At 37.8% G+C, this 13,936-nt stretch overlaps 1 protein-coding gene across 2 annotated transcripts; it reads left to right on the plus strand.

The window, feature by feature from the left end:
- Positions 1-7,713: 7,713 nt before the first annotated feature.
- LOC128531702 (uncharacterized) lies at positions 7,714-9,791 on the plus strand. 2 transcript variants are annotated; one of them, XM_053505790.1, is made up of 6 exons: positions 7,714-7,790; positions 8,108-8,488; positions 8,730-8,846; positions 8,962-9,051; positions 9,137-9,174; positions 9,477-9,791. In XM_053505790.1, the coding sequence occupies exons 1-6, from the start codon at positions 7,748-7,750 to the stop codon at positions 9,612-9,614; spliced, it is 807 nt and encodes a 268-aa protein (XP_053361765.1). In that variant the 5' UTR covers positions 7,714-7,747; the 3' UTR covers positions 9,615-9,791. The 2 variants fall into 2 exon arrangements, with proteins under 2 accessions (XP_053361765.1, XP_053361766.1); XM_053505791.1 differs by having other exon boundaries at positions 8,754-8,846.
- The last annotated feature ends 4,145 nt before the right edge of the window (positions 9,792-13,936 follow it).

The following is a 13,936-nucleotide window of genomic DNA, read 5'->3' on the forward strand; positions in this document are numbered from 1 at the left end:
AATTAGTGATACTATGGATGTGTTTATTGTAGTGTTATAACTGTCCCAGTTAAAAGTTTTGACTAATCAGATTAGAGAATCCCTTCAGAAATCCCTTCATTATTTAAGTCTGTGGTTTAGAAACAATGAAATGTAGCATTCCCACAGTCTATGGAGTTACTCATCATAAAAATCAATGACTGTATTTTCAGAGGCATTGGACATACTGTATGTTAGCTTAAAAAGACTTGTTTATTTAGCGATAAATTGGGAGTAATTAAATAAAAATTTTATTTGTCACTTACACAGTCATACACAGTACAATATGCAGTGAAATGCTTATACGACCTTAAAAAGAGAATTAAAGCTTATAATAAAAAATAAAAAGAAATAAAAGAAATACGATAGAAAATTTTAATTTAACTAGGATAAAAATAGAAATAAAAATAGAAATATGCTGTACATAAAAATAGAAATAAAAATAGAAATATACTGTACAATAGAACATTTAAGAAATTTTGAAATTTGTTGAAAGAAAGATGGTGTGCAAATATGCATAAAAAGGTGTCTTATTAAGGTGACATTATTGAAGTGTCTTTGTGCAATGGTCCAGAATGTAAACTTAAACAGGTAAGTGTAGATGTGAGTGTAGATGTGCGTGGATTTGTCCATAGTGTCCATGGATGTAAAAAAATTGTGTTAGTTCTGCATAGTGGTGTGGTTGAGAGACCTTATCGCCTGCAGGAAGAAGCTCCTCCTCAGTCTCTCTGTGTTGGCATTCAGGGAGCGGAATCGCTTCCCAGACCACAACAGAGTGAACAGTCCATTGTTGGGATGGCTGAGGTCCTTCACGATCTTCCTGGCTTAAGTCCAGCACCACTTGGTGTAGATTGAGTGCAGGTCTGGGAGCTAAGTGCGGATGATGCACTCAGCTGATCGCACCACCCTCTGTAGAGCTCGTCTGTCCTGCATGGTGCTGTTCCTGAACCAGGCCGTGATGTTTCCCGTCAGGATGCTCTTTATGGTGTAGGAGTAGAAATTCCTGAGCACCTTGGAGGGCAGTCTGATTCTCTCAAGCGTCTGAGGTGGTACAGATGCTGCCGGGCCTTTTTTACCATGTTGTTGATGTGACAGTACCACGCCAGGTGCTGCGTGATGTGAAAACCGAGGTATCTGAAGCTGTCCACTCTCTCCACTGGGCTCCTGTTGATGACGGGGGTCTGGTAGTTCCTCTCCTACTTTGTATTGAGGTCCACTATCAGCTCCTTTGTCTTGCTTACGTTCAGGAGGAGATTGTTTTTCTAGCACCAGTTCTCCAGATTTTCAACCTCCTCCAGGTAGGCTGTCTCATCATTGTTCGGGATCAGGCCGACCACGACAGTGTCGTCAGCAAACTTGATGACGGCGGTGGAGTTGATAGTGGCCACGCAGTTACAGGTGTACAAAGAGTACAGCAGGGGGAACAGAACACAACCCTGGGGGGCTCCAGTGCTGAGAGTGAGGGAGGCTGAGACATGTCCACCCATCTTTACTGCCTGTGGTTTGCCAGTTAGGAAGTTGGAGATCCACTGACACATAGATGAGCTGAGTCCCAGGTGCTCCAGCTTGGTGGTGAGTGTGGAGCGAATTATGGTATTTAATGCAGAGCTGTAGTCGATGAAGAGCATTTTAACATAATTCCCTTTCCTAGTGTCCAGGTGAGTGAGTGATGTGTGTAGGAGATGTGAGATTGCATCATCTGTGGATCAGTTTGGGCGGTATGCAAACTGTATTGTGTCGAGTGTGTTCGGTAGTGAAGAAATGATCTGACCAGGCGTTCAAAGCAATTCATCACTACTGAGGTGAGGGCTACAGGGCGATAATCGTTCAGGGAAGCAGGATGGGGTTTCTTTGTGACAGGAACAATGATGGACTCTTTGAAGCATTTAGGGATCACTGACTGAGATGAAGAGATGTTAAATATCTCTGTGAACACAAGTACTAGCTGGTCTGCGCAGGCTCTTAGGATACAACCTGAGATGCCATCTGGTCCTGCTGCTTTTCTGGTGTTCACTCTCCTGAAGGCTCTTCTCACGTCATGCTCGGAGATGATGAACGCGTTTCCGGTGCTTGCAGTGTCTTCCTGTCTGCAGCCGTTAGCGCTGCTAGCATTAGCGCTGCTAGCATTAGCATCGCTAGCGTCTTTATCTACAGCCTCGAAGCGAGCATAGAAAGTGTTCAGCTTATTTGCCAGAGTAACGTTCGTGTTCGTCATAACGGTTGTTGGTGCTTTATAGTCCGTTATTGTCTTTAATTCCTGCCACAGGCTCCTGGAGTCACTCTGTTGGAGCAAGGGGCTATCAAACTCTCACCATAGTCCCTAAACCTTAGAATTGTTATATTGACCTTTTGCCAGGGGCAACTTTTCGAGATAATTTAGTTACCATTTCTGCAGTAACTCTGCACTGATTGCCATGAACATAAGCAGCTAAGAAATTCCAACATACACTGCCTTTAGTGTCAAGTGATTTTGTGTAGTCTCAGAATGAGCATGAACATATGTGCACAATAAGGAATGATTGGGTGATCATCTGTACAGACATGGGACAAAACAAATACCTGGCGGTGCTGTGCAGTTTGGTCAATGTGATATACTCATTCACTTAGAAGGTACTGTGTTATTTATCCCACATGTGGTGTGTTTTAGTGACATTATAATGTACCTTGTGTGTGTGCGTGTGCATGTGTTTTTGTGGGGGTCGTCTTGAAAGATGTACAGTGGAACCTCGGATTACGAGCTTAATTCGTTCCGGAAGTGGGCTCGTATTCCAAAACACTCGTAAACCAAATTTAATTTTCCCATAGGAAATAATGGAAACTTAAATTAATCGTTCTACAGCCCAAAAAAATAAATACATAAATATAATTAATACAAAATATAAAGTAAAAATAAAACAAGTTAACCTGTACTTTACCTTTAAAAAAATTAAAAAATTAAACCCAGACAGATAAGGGTTTTCGTTTGTGCATGCAGAGTGTATGTGTGTAAAATGTGCACGCGCGCACACACACACACACACACACACATTAACGGATAGACCGTTTTTAAAACCATTTAAAAATTAGCAAGGAACATTCCCAGTCACACTCACGCATACTAACAGGATCACTGCTGTAAGTAAAACAACAACAACAAAAAACAAATTAAACAGCTCCTCACCTTTGAAAGCAATCGCGACAGAGAGAAGTTTGTGTGTTTATTTGGCAACCTGAGAGGAGGGGGGATGAAGGGGGGCTCGCTCCCGTTTACGGCCCCCTTCTCTCAGGTTGCCAAACAAACACACAAACTCTCTGCCTTACACAGACACAAACACGCACACGCACACTCAAAAACACTGCAGGCTCTAAGACCCAGCAGGGAAGACGATCGGTCTCGGCTTTACAGCTCCCCTTCTCTCAGGTTGCCAAATAAACACACAAACTCTTCTCTGTCGCGACTGTTTTTAAAGGTGAGGAGCTGTTTAATTTTTGTTGTTGTTGTTGTTGTTGTTGTTTTACTTTACAGTAGTAATCCCGTTAGTATGCACTCACGCAAGTGTGACTAGCGATGTTCCTTGCTAATTTTTAAACGGTTTTAAAAACGGTCTCTCCGTTAATGTGTGTGTGTGTGTGTGCGCGCACACACCTCACACACACACACACACACACAGCGCGTGTGTGTATTCACCCAGCAGGAGAGACAAGAATGTTGTTTTTTTTCGTTGTTAAAACAAGAAGCGCATGCGTGAAACATGATACTCGGTGCTCGTTAACTAAGACAATGCTCGTTTTTCAAGTAAAAAATTATTAACAAATTGTTGCTCGTCTTGCAAAACACTCGTAAACCACGTTACTCGTAATCCGAGGTTCCACTGTACTAAGATTTGTTCTGTTACAGTATCAAATACGTACAGTATATAACAGACTTATGCAACTTTAGAACTTTATATTGTTGTATCATGATGTAAAGTATATAGTTGGAATATAAGTTAATTGCTGCTTTTAAGTTTTTTATTTAATTCAATTCTATTTGTATAGCGCTTTTATCAATGGTCATTGTGGCAGCTTTCCTTACTGTGGCAAGGAAAAACCCCTGAGGTTTGTTCGAAATAGGAAGAAACTTCGAGAGGAACCAGAGTCAACAGAGCGATACCGCATAGCAGGAATTGTTTTGCAGTCATACTATGTATTAGGCAGCTGGAAGTTCAATATAACATTTGATGTTATTAAATAAATATGGAGTCAAGTTCGTTATTGGAGACTCATGTAGAATTTAAAGAAATTCCAGCCTTGAACCTTAAGCAGCTACAGTCAGAAGTCCTCAGAGGACAGCTGTCTTCACCAGCCAAGGCCAGGATCATTTTCATGGTAAAATGGAACCATCCCTGGTCACCACCTCCATGCGACGAGATCTCCAACCAGGAACGGAGCACCAGCATGAGTCAGACAGGTCCAGAGGGCAGAGGGGGTCTGGATCACTGACAGCTCAGCAGTGGCATGTGTAGCTCAACAGAGAGAGAAAGAGAGATAAGGAAAAAAAAAATTGAAAAGAGAAGAAAGGAAGACATAAAAGTCACATAATGTATGAGGTAAATGTATATATAATACAGCGTGCAAGCAGGGACTCTATCCAAACAGGACAAACAATGACAGCATAATTAAACTCCCTGAGATGTAAAGCAACCAGTCACTCCACTGTCAACAAACCTGAGTAATCAATGAGAGTGGGGAAGACAGCATCTAAACATACCAGTTCACCATAATACTGTACGTCCATGAGTTCTCCAGATCTGCTCCTTTACCTAAGGCATTTTAAATGAGAGATTGGAATCTATAATCACACCGCGGTCTTTTACTGTTGTACTTGATAGAACAGAAAGGCCATCCGGAGTTACAGTTTGATCAAAAATCTTACTCATTGCTGCATGTGGTCCTAGTACCAGAACTTCTTTCTTGTCAGGATTAAGCAAAAGAAGTTCATTAACATTCTTGTCTCTTATGCATTCACACATTGCTCAACTTTATTTGAGCTGGCTTTTCCCATCTGGTCATTAACAAAATGAAGAAAACTAATACCATGCTTATGTATTACCCAGAGAAAGCATGTAAAAAAAAAAAAAAAAAAAAGGAGTGGGCCTAAAAGCAAACCATGTAAAACATCTAACTATTTAAATCTGCAAACTGATAACGATCAGTCAAATGGGTTCTGAGCCAAAAGAGGGCCATCCCTTAATTCCTACTACATTTTCCAATTTGTGATGGAGAATACTAAGATCAATGGTGTCAAAAGCTGCACTGAGGTCGATTAACACAAGCATAGTGGCGCAACCCTGATCAGAGGTTAATAGGAGGTCATTTGCTACTTTAACAAGTGCTGTCTCTGTCCTGTGATGAGGCCTAAATCCCGACTAGTCTAGTTCATGGATGCTATGCAAATATGAACATAGCTACTGTGCTACTATCTTCTAGCTGTAAAACATTCAGCATTTCCAGTGACTATCAGGCCATCAACTGTGGCAGCTTCCATGCCGCATACAAGCATGGCCAATGCAAACTTCCAGTGCTTATGGACTCAAATTCTAACTAAGACAAGGAGTGAAAAATTACACTTAGTTATAAATATATCATAGAGACAACAGAGTATATGCATAGTTTTATAGATGTTAACAACCATTAGTGATGCGAGGGTCGGGTATTTTTCTAACCTGCTGGTCCCGCTTTTATGAAATTATTTGGCACGCCCCAGCCCGCCCCGCACCACTGTATCTATTTTTACAACCCGCCCCGCACCCGCGACCATTAAATAGACATATTCGGCATTGTAATTCAAATGAAAACAGCCTTTATTTCAGCCTAAAAATGCTTGGAAACGTCGCCCTGTAAACTGGCAACAACATATGATTATGAATATGAACGATAAATCAGGTCATATTAATAACAAGATAATGATACACATTTTGAATCTGGGCTAAACAGTTTTTTTTTTTATTTTACATTTGTATAGGGCAGGCCTACAGTTTACAGCCTATGTTAAATAACAACTGCCTTTTTTTTTTCATTTATCACACAGAAATGTTCATTTAGCGTTTTTACGTTCGCTGTGCAAAAAAAGAATGCTAAAATTCTGTAATATCTGTGACTTGTCACGTGACGTAACCTTATCAAAGAACTTAATAAAACATGAAAATAGATTTTCCCAAATATTTAATATAGGCTATAGGGAATTGCATGAAACATACATGGATTTTTTATGTAATTTTGTTTTCAACGGTTGACCCGCCCCAACCCGCCCCACAAATAAAGTGACAATTTCTTTACCCGCCCCAACCTGACCCGCGGGGTACCTGCGGGGTCCACGGGTAACCAGACGACCCACGCATCACTACAAGCCATATCTATTGCCGTAATGTGATTGACTCTTGCTTTGGCTTTGGATTACAATTTTTGCTTGACCTTGCCATGTTGTTTGCTTATCTGCTCCTCATATTGCATTATTAGTTTATCCTTGTTTGTTTTGATTGCCTAACTGGGGGTTTTACCTGCTCTTGCTTCCTTTAGTGCTCATGCAGCTAACAGCGAGGTCTTAAATGGGCAACCAGAGTTTATTGCAAGCACTAAAGCCTTTAAAACTATTAACATTAAAATCATCCATGTGGCCGGGGGTAGCTTAGTGGGTACCTTTGCGGGGGTAGCTTTGTGGGGTTTGAACCCCAGGTTCAAACCCCACAACCACCAAGTTGCCACTGTTGTGCCCTTGAGCAAGGCCCTTAACCCTTAACTGCTCAGATGTATAATGAGATAAAAATGTAAGTCGCTCTGGATAAGAGCGTCTGCCAAATGCCTACATGTAAATGTAAATCTAGGCTTTAGGTTCCCCTTGTGCCACCAGGGGGGCTCTGACGTAGCTCCATGTGACCTTTGGGTATGTTCAGTGGTGTCTGACATGGAAACATTAGTGGTGAATCCTACAGGTGCTGTGTTCTGCAGAATGGGGCCTCCATACTTTTGACTTGTTTGTTCATTGCATCCCATGGGTGCTCACTGAATTGGAACTGGAGAGTTTGGAGGCTGGTTCAGCAACTTTGAACTCTGTCATGCCTGGGCATCCATCCCATGCTCTTCTATGTAGTTCACCAGTAAACAATTGATAATCAATGCTATTCAGTTCACTTTATGGTGTTTTTATAGATTTTTTTTTTTTTGCTTGCTTGTTTTTGTTTAATTGTTTAGTTTGTTTCTTTTCTGCTTACTTAAGTTTGAGCATGTAATTCCCTTCTTTGAATTAGTGTTTTAATCAAAACTATAATAGCATTTACAAATAAATGATTATAATACAAATATTTAGCAAAATGTGAGAGATTTTTATTTAGGAATAGTGACATCGCACTGGAGATTAAATAAAAACCAATAGAAATTTGGTTAAATTTAGAGGACAGTATAAAGAAACCATGAGATGTAGACACAGGTAAGTGAACAAATAAACCACATGTTCCATTTTGTCATAAGATCTTTGTCAAAACAGTATATCTCTCTGCAACACTAAAACACAAATATGGAAAAATGTGGTGAAGGTGTAAGCAGAACAGTACACCACGTGATTGGGTCATTTTAAAATTACGACCAATCATGTCATTTTCTGAGGCGTGTCAGGACAGATTGCCTACTGCCTATTGTGCCAGGTTGTAAACGCATTCATACTCTGTTGTTGTTCATATAGGAGACAAACACCTACATTTTATAAGAAATAAAAATGACTGAATTTTGGGTCTTTTGCTTGATCTTCTGCAGCATGTGTAAGTCATTCTTTTTAATTATTTGTATTATGTATAATAATAATAATAATAATAATAATAATATTTTGTCTTTTTCTTGTGTGTGTGTTATGCCTTTTATAGGTCACCCAGTAAAATATTTGGAAATTTTAAAAGCTTATTCATTTATTTAAATGTTTAATATAGTGACATTACCATATATCAGCTAAACGGGCAAAAAAAAAATAATCATGTTTGTTAATATTCTATATTCTTCTGATATTTTATAAAAACCTGTTCAGTATAACAATATGAAAGTACTTAATTACCTTCTGTAATTAATGGATTTGCTTTTCTAGGTATAATCCTACCTGGTAGACACTGGGTTTCTGCACAATCCCTCACAGAATCATCAGTTTATCAGCCTGATGAAGAGCTCAGTGTGGATATCAGAGACCCGGCTACTCTGTATTGTTGTGTTTCTGAAGAACTAAATAACATTATTTCTTGGTTTAAGCAATTAAGAGGAAAAGAACCTCAGATTATTGTCAGAGTATTTAAAAATGGTGGAGAAATATTTTACAATAATTTCCAAAAATCTCGATTCAAAATAGAAAGACATGACAACTGTGTCAATATGACCATTTTAACAACTGTTCAGTCTGATGAAGCCACGTACTACTGCGCAACCAGATCCCCGTATACTGTGTTTGGAGATGGAACTTATTTAAATATTGAAGGTAAGATTTCAAATTAAACTGATTAAGCAACTGTTTTAATGTAGCACTTTTTTGTTGTAATTACAGCATATATATATATAGAGAGAGAGAGAGAGAGAGAGAGAGTTTATCACTGTATATACAGTTTAGTATTTTTATTCTCTAATACTCTGTAAATGTTTTTTGTTTGCTGTTTTTGCTGTAATTTCCTCAAAAACAATATGTAAACATTTTGTAAATAAATGATAACAAATATTTATAGATGAGCGTGCTATCACTCCATCAGAAACATCTAAACCAGCTCTTTATAATAATTCAGTGGTGTGTGAATCAATGCCGCATGGAAACAGCACTAACGTGAACACACAGGAGAAAACAGGTTAGATGTCTCATAATTCAATATTAGATAATTACTCTTACTGAAGAATTTACCACAGGATTTTGTTTGTTCAGTAATTAATCTTGTATCACTGTGTAATGTCTACATGTGACAGTGCTTATTTTGGGAACGGCTTTGGGCTTGTGTGCACTTGTGATATTTTCTCTCACTTATTTCATACTGAGGAAAAGAAAAAATTATAAAAGTAAGTGATTTTAGATGGTTTTGGATTATAATTACTATTTTCACTTCTATCAATAACACTAATAAGTTTATTTCTATTACATTAGCGAATGCTGCAATTAGAGATTCTCCAAGAACCAGGCGGGTATGTGAGCACACACACATGTATTCTGCTTTAGATCGAATGCAATGTGGAGTTTCATTACTAATTGTCCAACTTACAGTATGTATGTAAACCGCTGCTACATTAATACCCATTGTTCATTATTCTTTATGCTCTAGATGTTATTTAACCCAGCATTTTGATGACATGAGCAAAAACCCCATGCTTTCAATTTTGATGCTGCTTTTGCTGTGTATATTTAGTTTGTTCAGTACAATTCTTTATTGTAGGTTTATTTACTTACCAGACATTGTTATTTATTTATTTATTTATTTATTTATTAGGAAAATGGAACTGAAACCATGAACTATGCAGCTTTGCAGTTCTCCAAGAGAAAATCAAAAGATGAAAGAATAAAATCCTCCTCCTTAGAGGAGTGTGTGTACTCTGATGTACAGTACAATATAACACATAATTTATAGCACATTGTCCCGCTACACTGGAACATAAGTAAAAAATAAATGTGTATTAACCCTTAAAATCCAGATCAAGTTTAGCATGTTTTTGTTTTGTTTTTTTTGCCTCACTATAAGTGCACAGGTTAGTACAACCTTTTTTAATTCAATGTATTTTTGTGTAACAAAAAGAAAAAATCAAATTTTCTGATAATATGGGGGTCTAAGTATTAGACAAATACAACCTCAGATGAGCATCAACATATAACTTTTTTTCATTCTGCTATTATTTATTCAACAGAAATTACATGTAAAAAAGTACTGTACATATAAACATATAGACAATACTAAGTCCTTCCCATGATTCAATATGTTGTAGATCCACATTTAGCAGCAATAAAGTAATAATTTCTTATAACTTTAGTCCCTCACATCATTGCTTAAATTCAAGGTTTGGGGGAATTTCTGCACAACTTTCTTAAGGGCCAAAGCATTTCAAATGCGTTGAAGTCTAGTCTTTAACAAGTCCATTACAAGATCATGATTCTTTTTTTTTTTAGCCATTCTAATTCTGAAATTTGCTAGTATGTTTCAGCTCATAGTGCTGTGGCTTAACCCATTTTCAATGACACTTTAATTGTCAGACAGATGGTTTCACATTTGCCTTTAAATACTCTGGTATACAGATGAATTGCAAGGTGCCCTGGCCTTGTGGCTGCAAAAACAAGTCCAGATCTTCACCCCTCTACTGCCATGCTTGACATTGAGTATAAGGTCTTCATGCTGAAATATTTTGTTTGGTTTTTACCAAACATGATGCTGGGCATTAAGGCCAACCAACTCAACTTTGCTCTCATCTGTCCATGGGACATTTTTCCAGAAGTCTTATGATTTGTTCAGATGCAGTTTTGTGGATCTCATTTATGCTTCCATGTTCTTTTTAGATAGGAGCAATTTATCTTGGCAACCCCTGGCAAAACTTTTCCTTTTTATAGAGGTCTGCACACCAGCTTATGATCAAATAATCACAGGCCAATGATTAGCAGCTTTAAACCCCTTATGCTGTGTTCCGGTCAAATCTGACCAATTTAAGTTTCCTTTCTAAAAGTGCAGTAAATTCTATCAATTTCTCAGGAGGTTTAATTACTTTGTTCGCACATGGCATTTGAACATATAATACACATTTGAAATATTATTATAAATATATATTATATTTTTATTTTAAAAATGTGTTTTATGGAACTTTTATACACTCAAGAATTTTTGAGTTATTGGTAAAAAATGACGGTTATTAAAAATAAATAGATAAGACTACAATTAGTGTATAAAACAGAGTTCAAGCACATTTCTACACTCCTTTCTCACACCAACATTACACATGCAGTGGTCTTTGAGCACACACACACACACACACACACATCTTATCCAATCGATAACATAATTTTTACCAAACCTGTTTAAAAAAAAATTGCAACACTGTTTTAATCATACAACTTTCTAGCAGCTCTGAAATAAAACTTTTTTAAGGTCATACTCATAGTTCAACACAGTTCAGCTCATGTGTTTTGGCAGCACGATGGCCAAGAGATATACTGCACAAGAAGCTCTGAAATTATATTAGACACTGACAGTGATCAGGAGAATAGAAGCCAGGTTGACAGTGAAGAGTGTTTAGAGGAAGAAGAGTCAGAGCTTGAGGATAACACAGAGTATAACCCGAGGAGGAAGACTCTGACACTGATGAGGAAGAAATCCCAGCTAAAGTTTCATCCAAAAATGAACCCTAACCCCTCCCTAACCCGGTAAGCCACATGCTGAGTGAATGACATCAAGTCCTGTTTTCAGCTTTTCCTCACAGATTCCATTCTAACCATGAACATGACAAACCTGGAGCGGAGAAGAGTTTATCAAAAAACCTGGAAAGAGGTAGACCTGGTAAATATTAAAGCCTACATAAGTATGTTGATTTTGTGATGCGTCTGCAGATCCCATAACAAATCTGCATCCGGCTTATGGGATGCGGACACTGTTCAGGCAAGCCCGAGACAAGCTAAGAAGTTTGGCAGAAGTGGATGGAGTGCCTGGCACTCATTTACAAACCAGGTCCTGACATCACTGTTAATAAGCATCTCATCAGTTTTAAGGAATGGTGCCCATTTAATCAGTACATGCCAAACTGCATGTGTAGTGTTCCTAAAGAAAAATCAGGAGAAGTGGGGAGGTCCTAGAAATGACCGCAGGGCTACCTTAAAATTGTAAATATGTTCATACAGTGTATGGGTCAACCAATGTAAATGTGGGCTTTTGTTCTCAATAAATAAATTATACTGGTCAGTTTTGACGGGAAACACAAGTTATTTTGTGTCCCAATTTAAAACACCTAACTTGTTTTAAAAAAGTGACTTTGGTAAACATTCCAATGAAGTACTCTGTGATAAATAATATAATAGGTTTTATTTTAGTATTTGTTATAGTCAAAATAATATCTATATAATATTTATTCCCCTAAGAAAGAGCTAAGATTATAAAGGTCTGCAGCACCTATACAGCTAATACAAGTTCAAAACATGTAATGTTCACAAGATTTGAAGTTAATAAAAAGATCTAATGCAACATTATGTGATAATATACAGTGGAACCTGGAATCGCACGCAGAATTTGTTCCGGAAGCTGGCTCGTATATCAAAACACTCCTAAATCAAAGTAAATTTCCATATAAGAAATAAAGGAAAATTAAATAAATAATTTCACAGCCCAGAAAAATAAATACATAAAATGAATGAATACAAAATATAAAGTAAAAAAAATAATAATAATAACCTGAACTTTACCTTTAAAAGAATTAAAAATAAATACAGACAGATAAGTGTTTCCATTTATGCGCACAGGCGCTGTGTATGTGTGTGTGTGTATGTTTGTGTGTGTGTGTGTGTGAAGCTAAAGTAAGAGGAGAGGAGGACCACACCACAAGACCCTCCCCTCTCTCTCTTTTAAGTTCAACACACTCGCACACACACACACACACACACACACACATTAACGTAAACACTGTTTTATCAGGAATAAAACGAGAAACAAGAAATCTCACAGAATCACTGCTGTAAAGTAAAAATTAAAACAAAAAATAACCTGCACTTTACCTTTTAAAAGAATCGCGACAGAGCAGTGTTTCCATTAGAGAGAGTGTGTGTGTGTGTGTGTGTGTGTGTGTGTGTGTGTGTGTGTGTGTGTGTTTGTGTGTGAATAAGAAGGTGAGAGAAGGAGGGTTGTGAATGGGATGGCGAGAGGAGGAGGGGGTGTATATGAAGGGGCTTGGTGTCCCGAGATTGCGTTTATGGGCCTAGTGAAAAGACACCAAAGAACAAAGAACAAACCTTAGAAATGCATTTATTAAGAGCTAGGGGCAGGTTTACTGGTTTAAGACCAGAGGAAAGTGGTTGGGGGTTGGTACTTCAATTGTATTTCTGCACTTCAGTACAGACTACAACAAGACCAAAGGCTTAATACATATAGTATATGTTGATATATAACTAGTACATACAGTAACCTAGATCTGTTATTATTATTATTATTATTATTATTATTATTATTATTATTAGTCCTTTTGTCGTTCTTCTTTTTCTTCTTGTTAATTAAATTGTTCATTTTTCTTATTTTTTATCAGACTGTCAACTATCGTTACAAAATGTGCTACAAATGTTAATATCGCTGTTTATTTAATTACATGATAAGGCTACTACAGCATGTGTAAAGTAATTTTACACATCAGGTTTATATGGTTAAAATATTTTAAAAACCTGCTCATTCTGTGGAAGACGTAAGCTAAAACATCACCAACATCTCCAACTTTCACGAGGCAACAAATAAATAATTAAATTAATAAATAAATGAATAAATGAATCATAGGGGGCATGATGGCTTAGTGGTTAGTATTGCACTTCCAAGGTCTGGGTTTGATTCCTGGCCAGATTTGATTCCCACCTCTTTGTGCATGGAGTTTTCATTTTCTTCCCGTGCTTGGTTGGTTCCCCCTGGGTAACAGGATACAGGGTACAGGATAAAGCAATATAAATAACGAGTGAGTAACTGAATGAATCATAATAATAGGGAAAGGCTGACGTTGCTTTGGTACTGACAATACTTTTTTTTCTGGTTGTTGTATTTAAATTGACAACACAGTGGCTTAGTGGTTAGCACTATCGACTTGCACCTTCAGGGTTGAGGGGTTAATTTCCGTTCTTAGGTATGTGTCCATGGAGTTTGCATGTTTTTTATAAAACAGGGTGGTTTGGTGGGTTTCCTCCAGGTTCTCTGGTTTCCTCGCTCAGTCCAGAAACATGCAGAACAAG

Source organism: Clarias gariepinus, chromosome 10 (genome assembly GCF_024256425.1).
Source record: "Clarias gariepinus isolate MV-2021 ecotype Netherlands chromosome 10, CGAR_prim_01v2, whole genome shotgun sequence".
Lineage (NCBI taxonomy): Eukaryota > Metazoa > Chordata > Actinopteri > Siluriformes > Clariidae > Clarias > Clarias gariepinus.

Coding starts and splice junctions, on each gene's coding strand:
- LOC128531702 (XM_053505790.1), top strand. CDS start 7,748: ATGACTGAATTTTGGGTCTTTTGCTTGATCTTCTGCAGCATGT. Junction 7,791..8,107: donor CTTGATCTTCTGCAGCATGT/GTAAGTCATTCT, acceptor TTGCTTTTCTAG/GTATAATCCTACCTGGTAGA. Junction 8,489..8,729: donor AACTTATTTAAATATTGAAG/GTAAGATTTCAA, acceptor AAATATTTATAG/ATGAGCGTGCTATCACTCCA.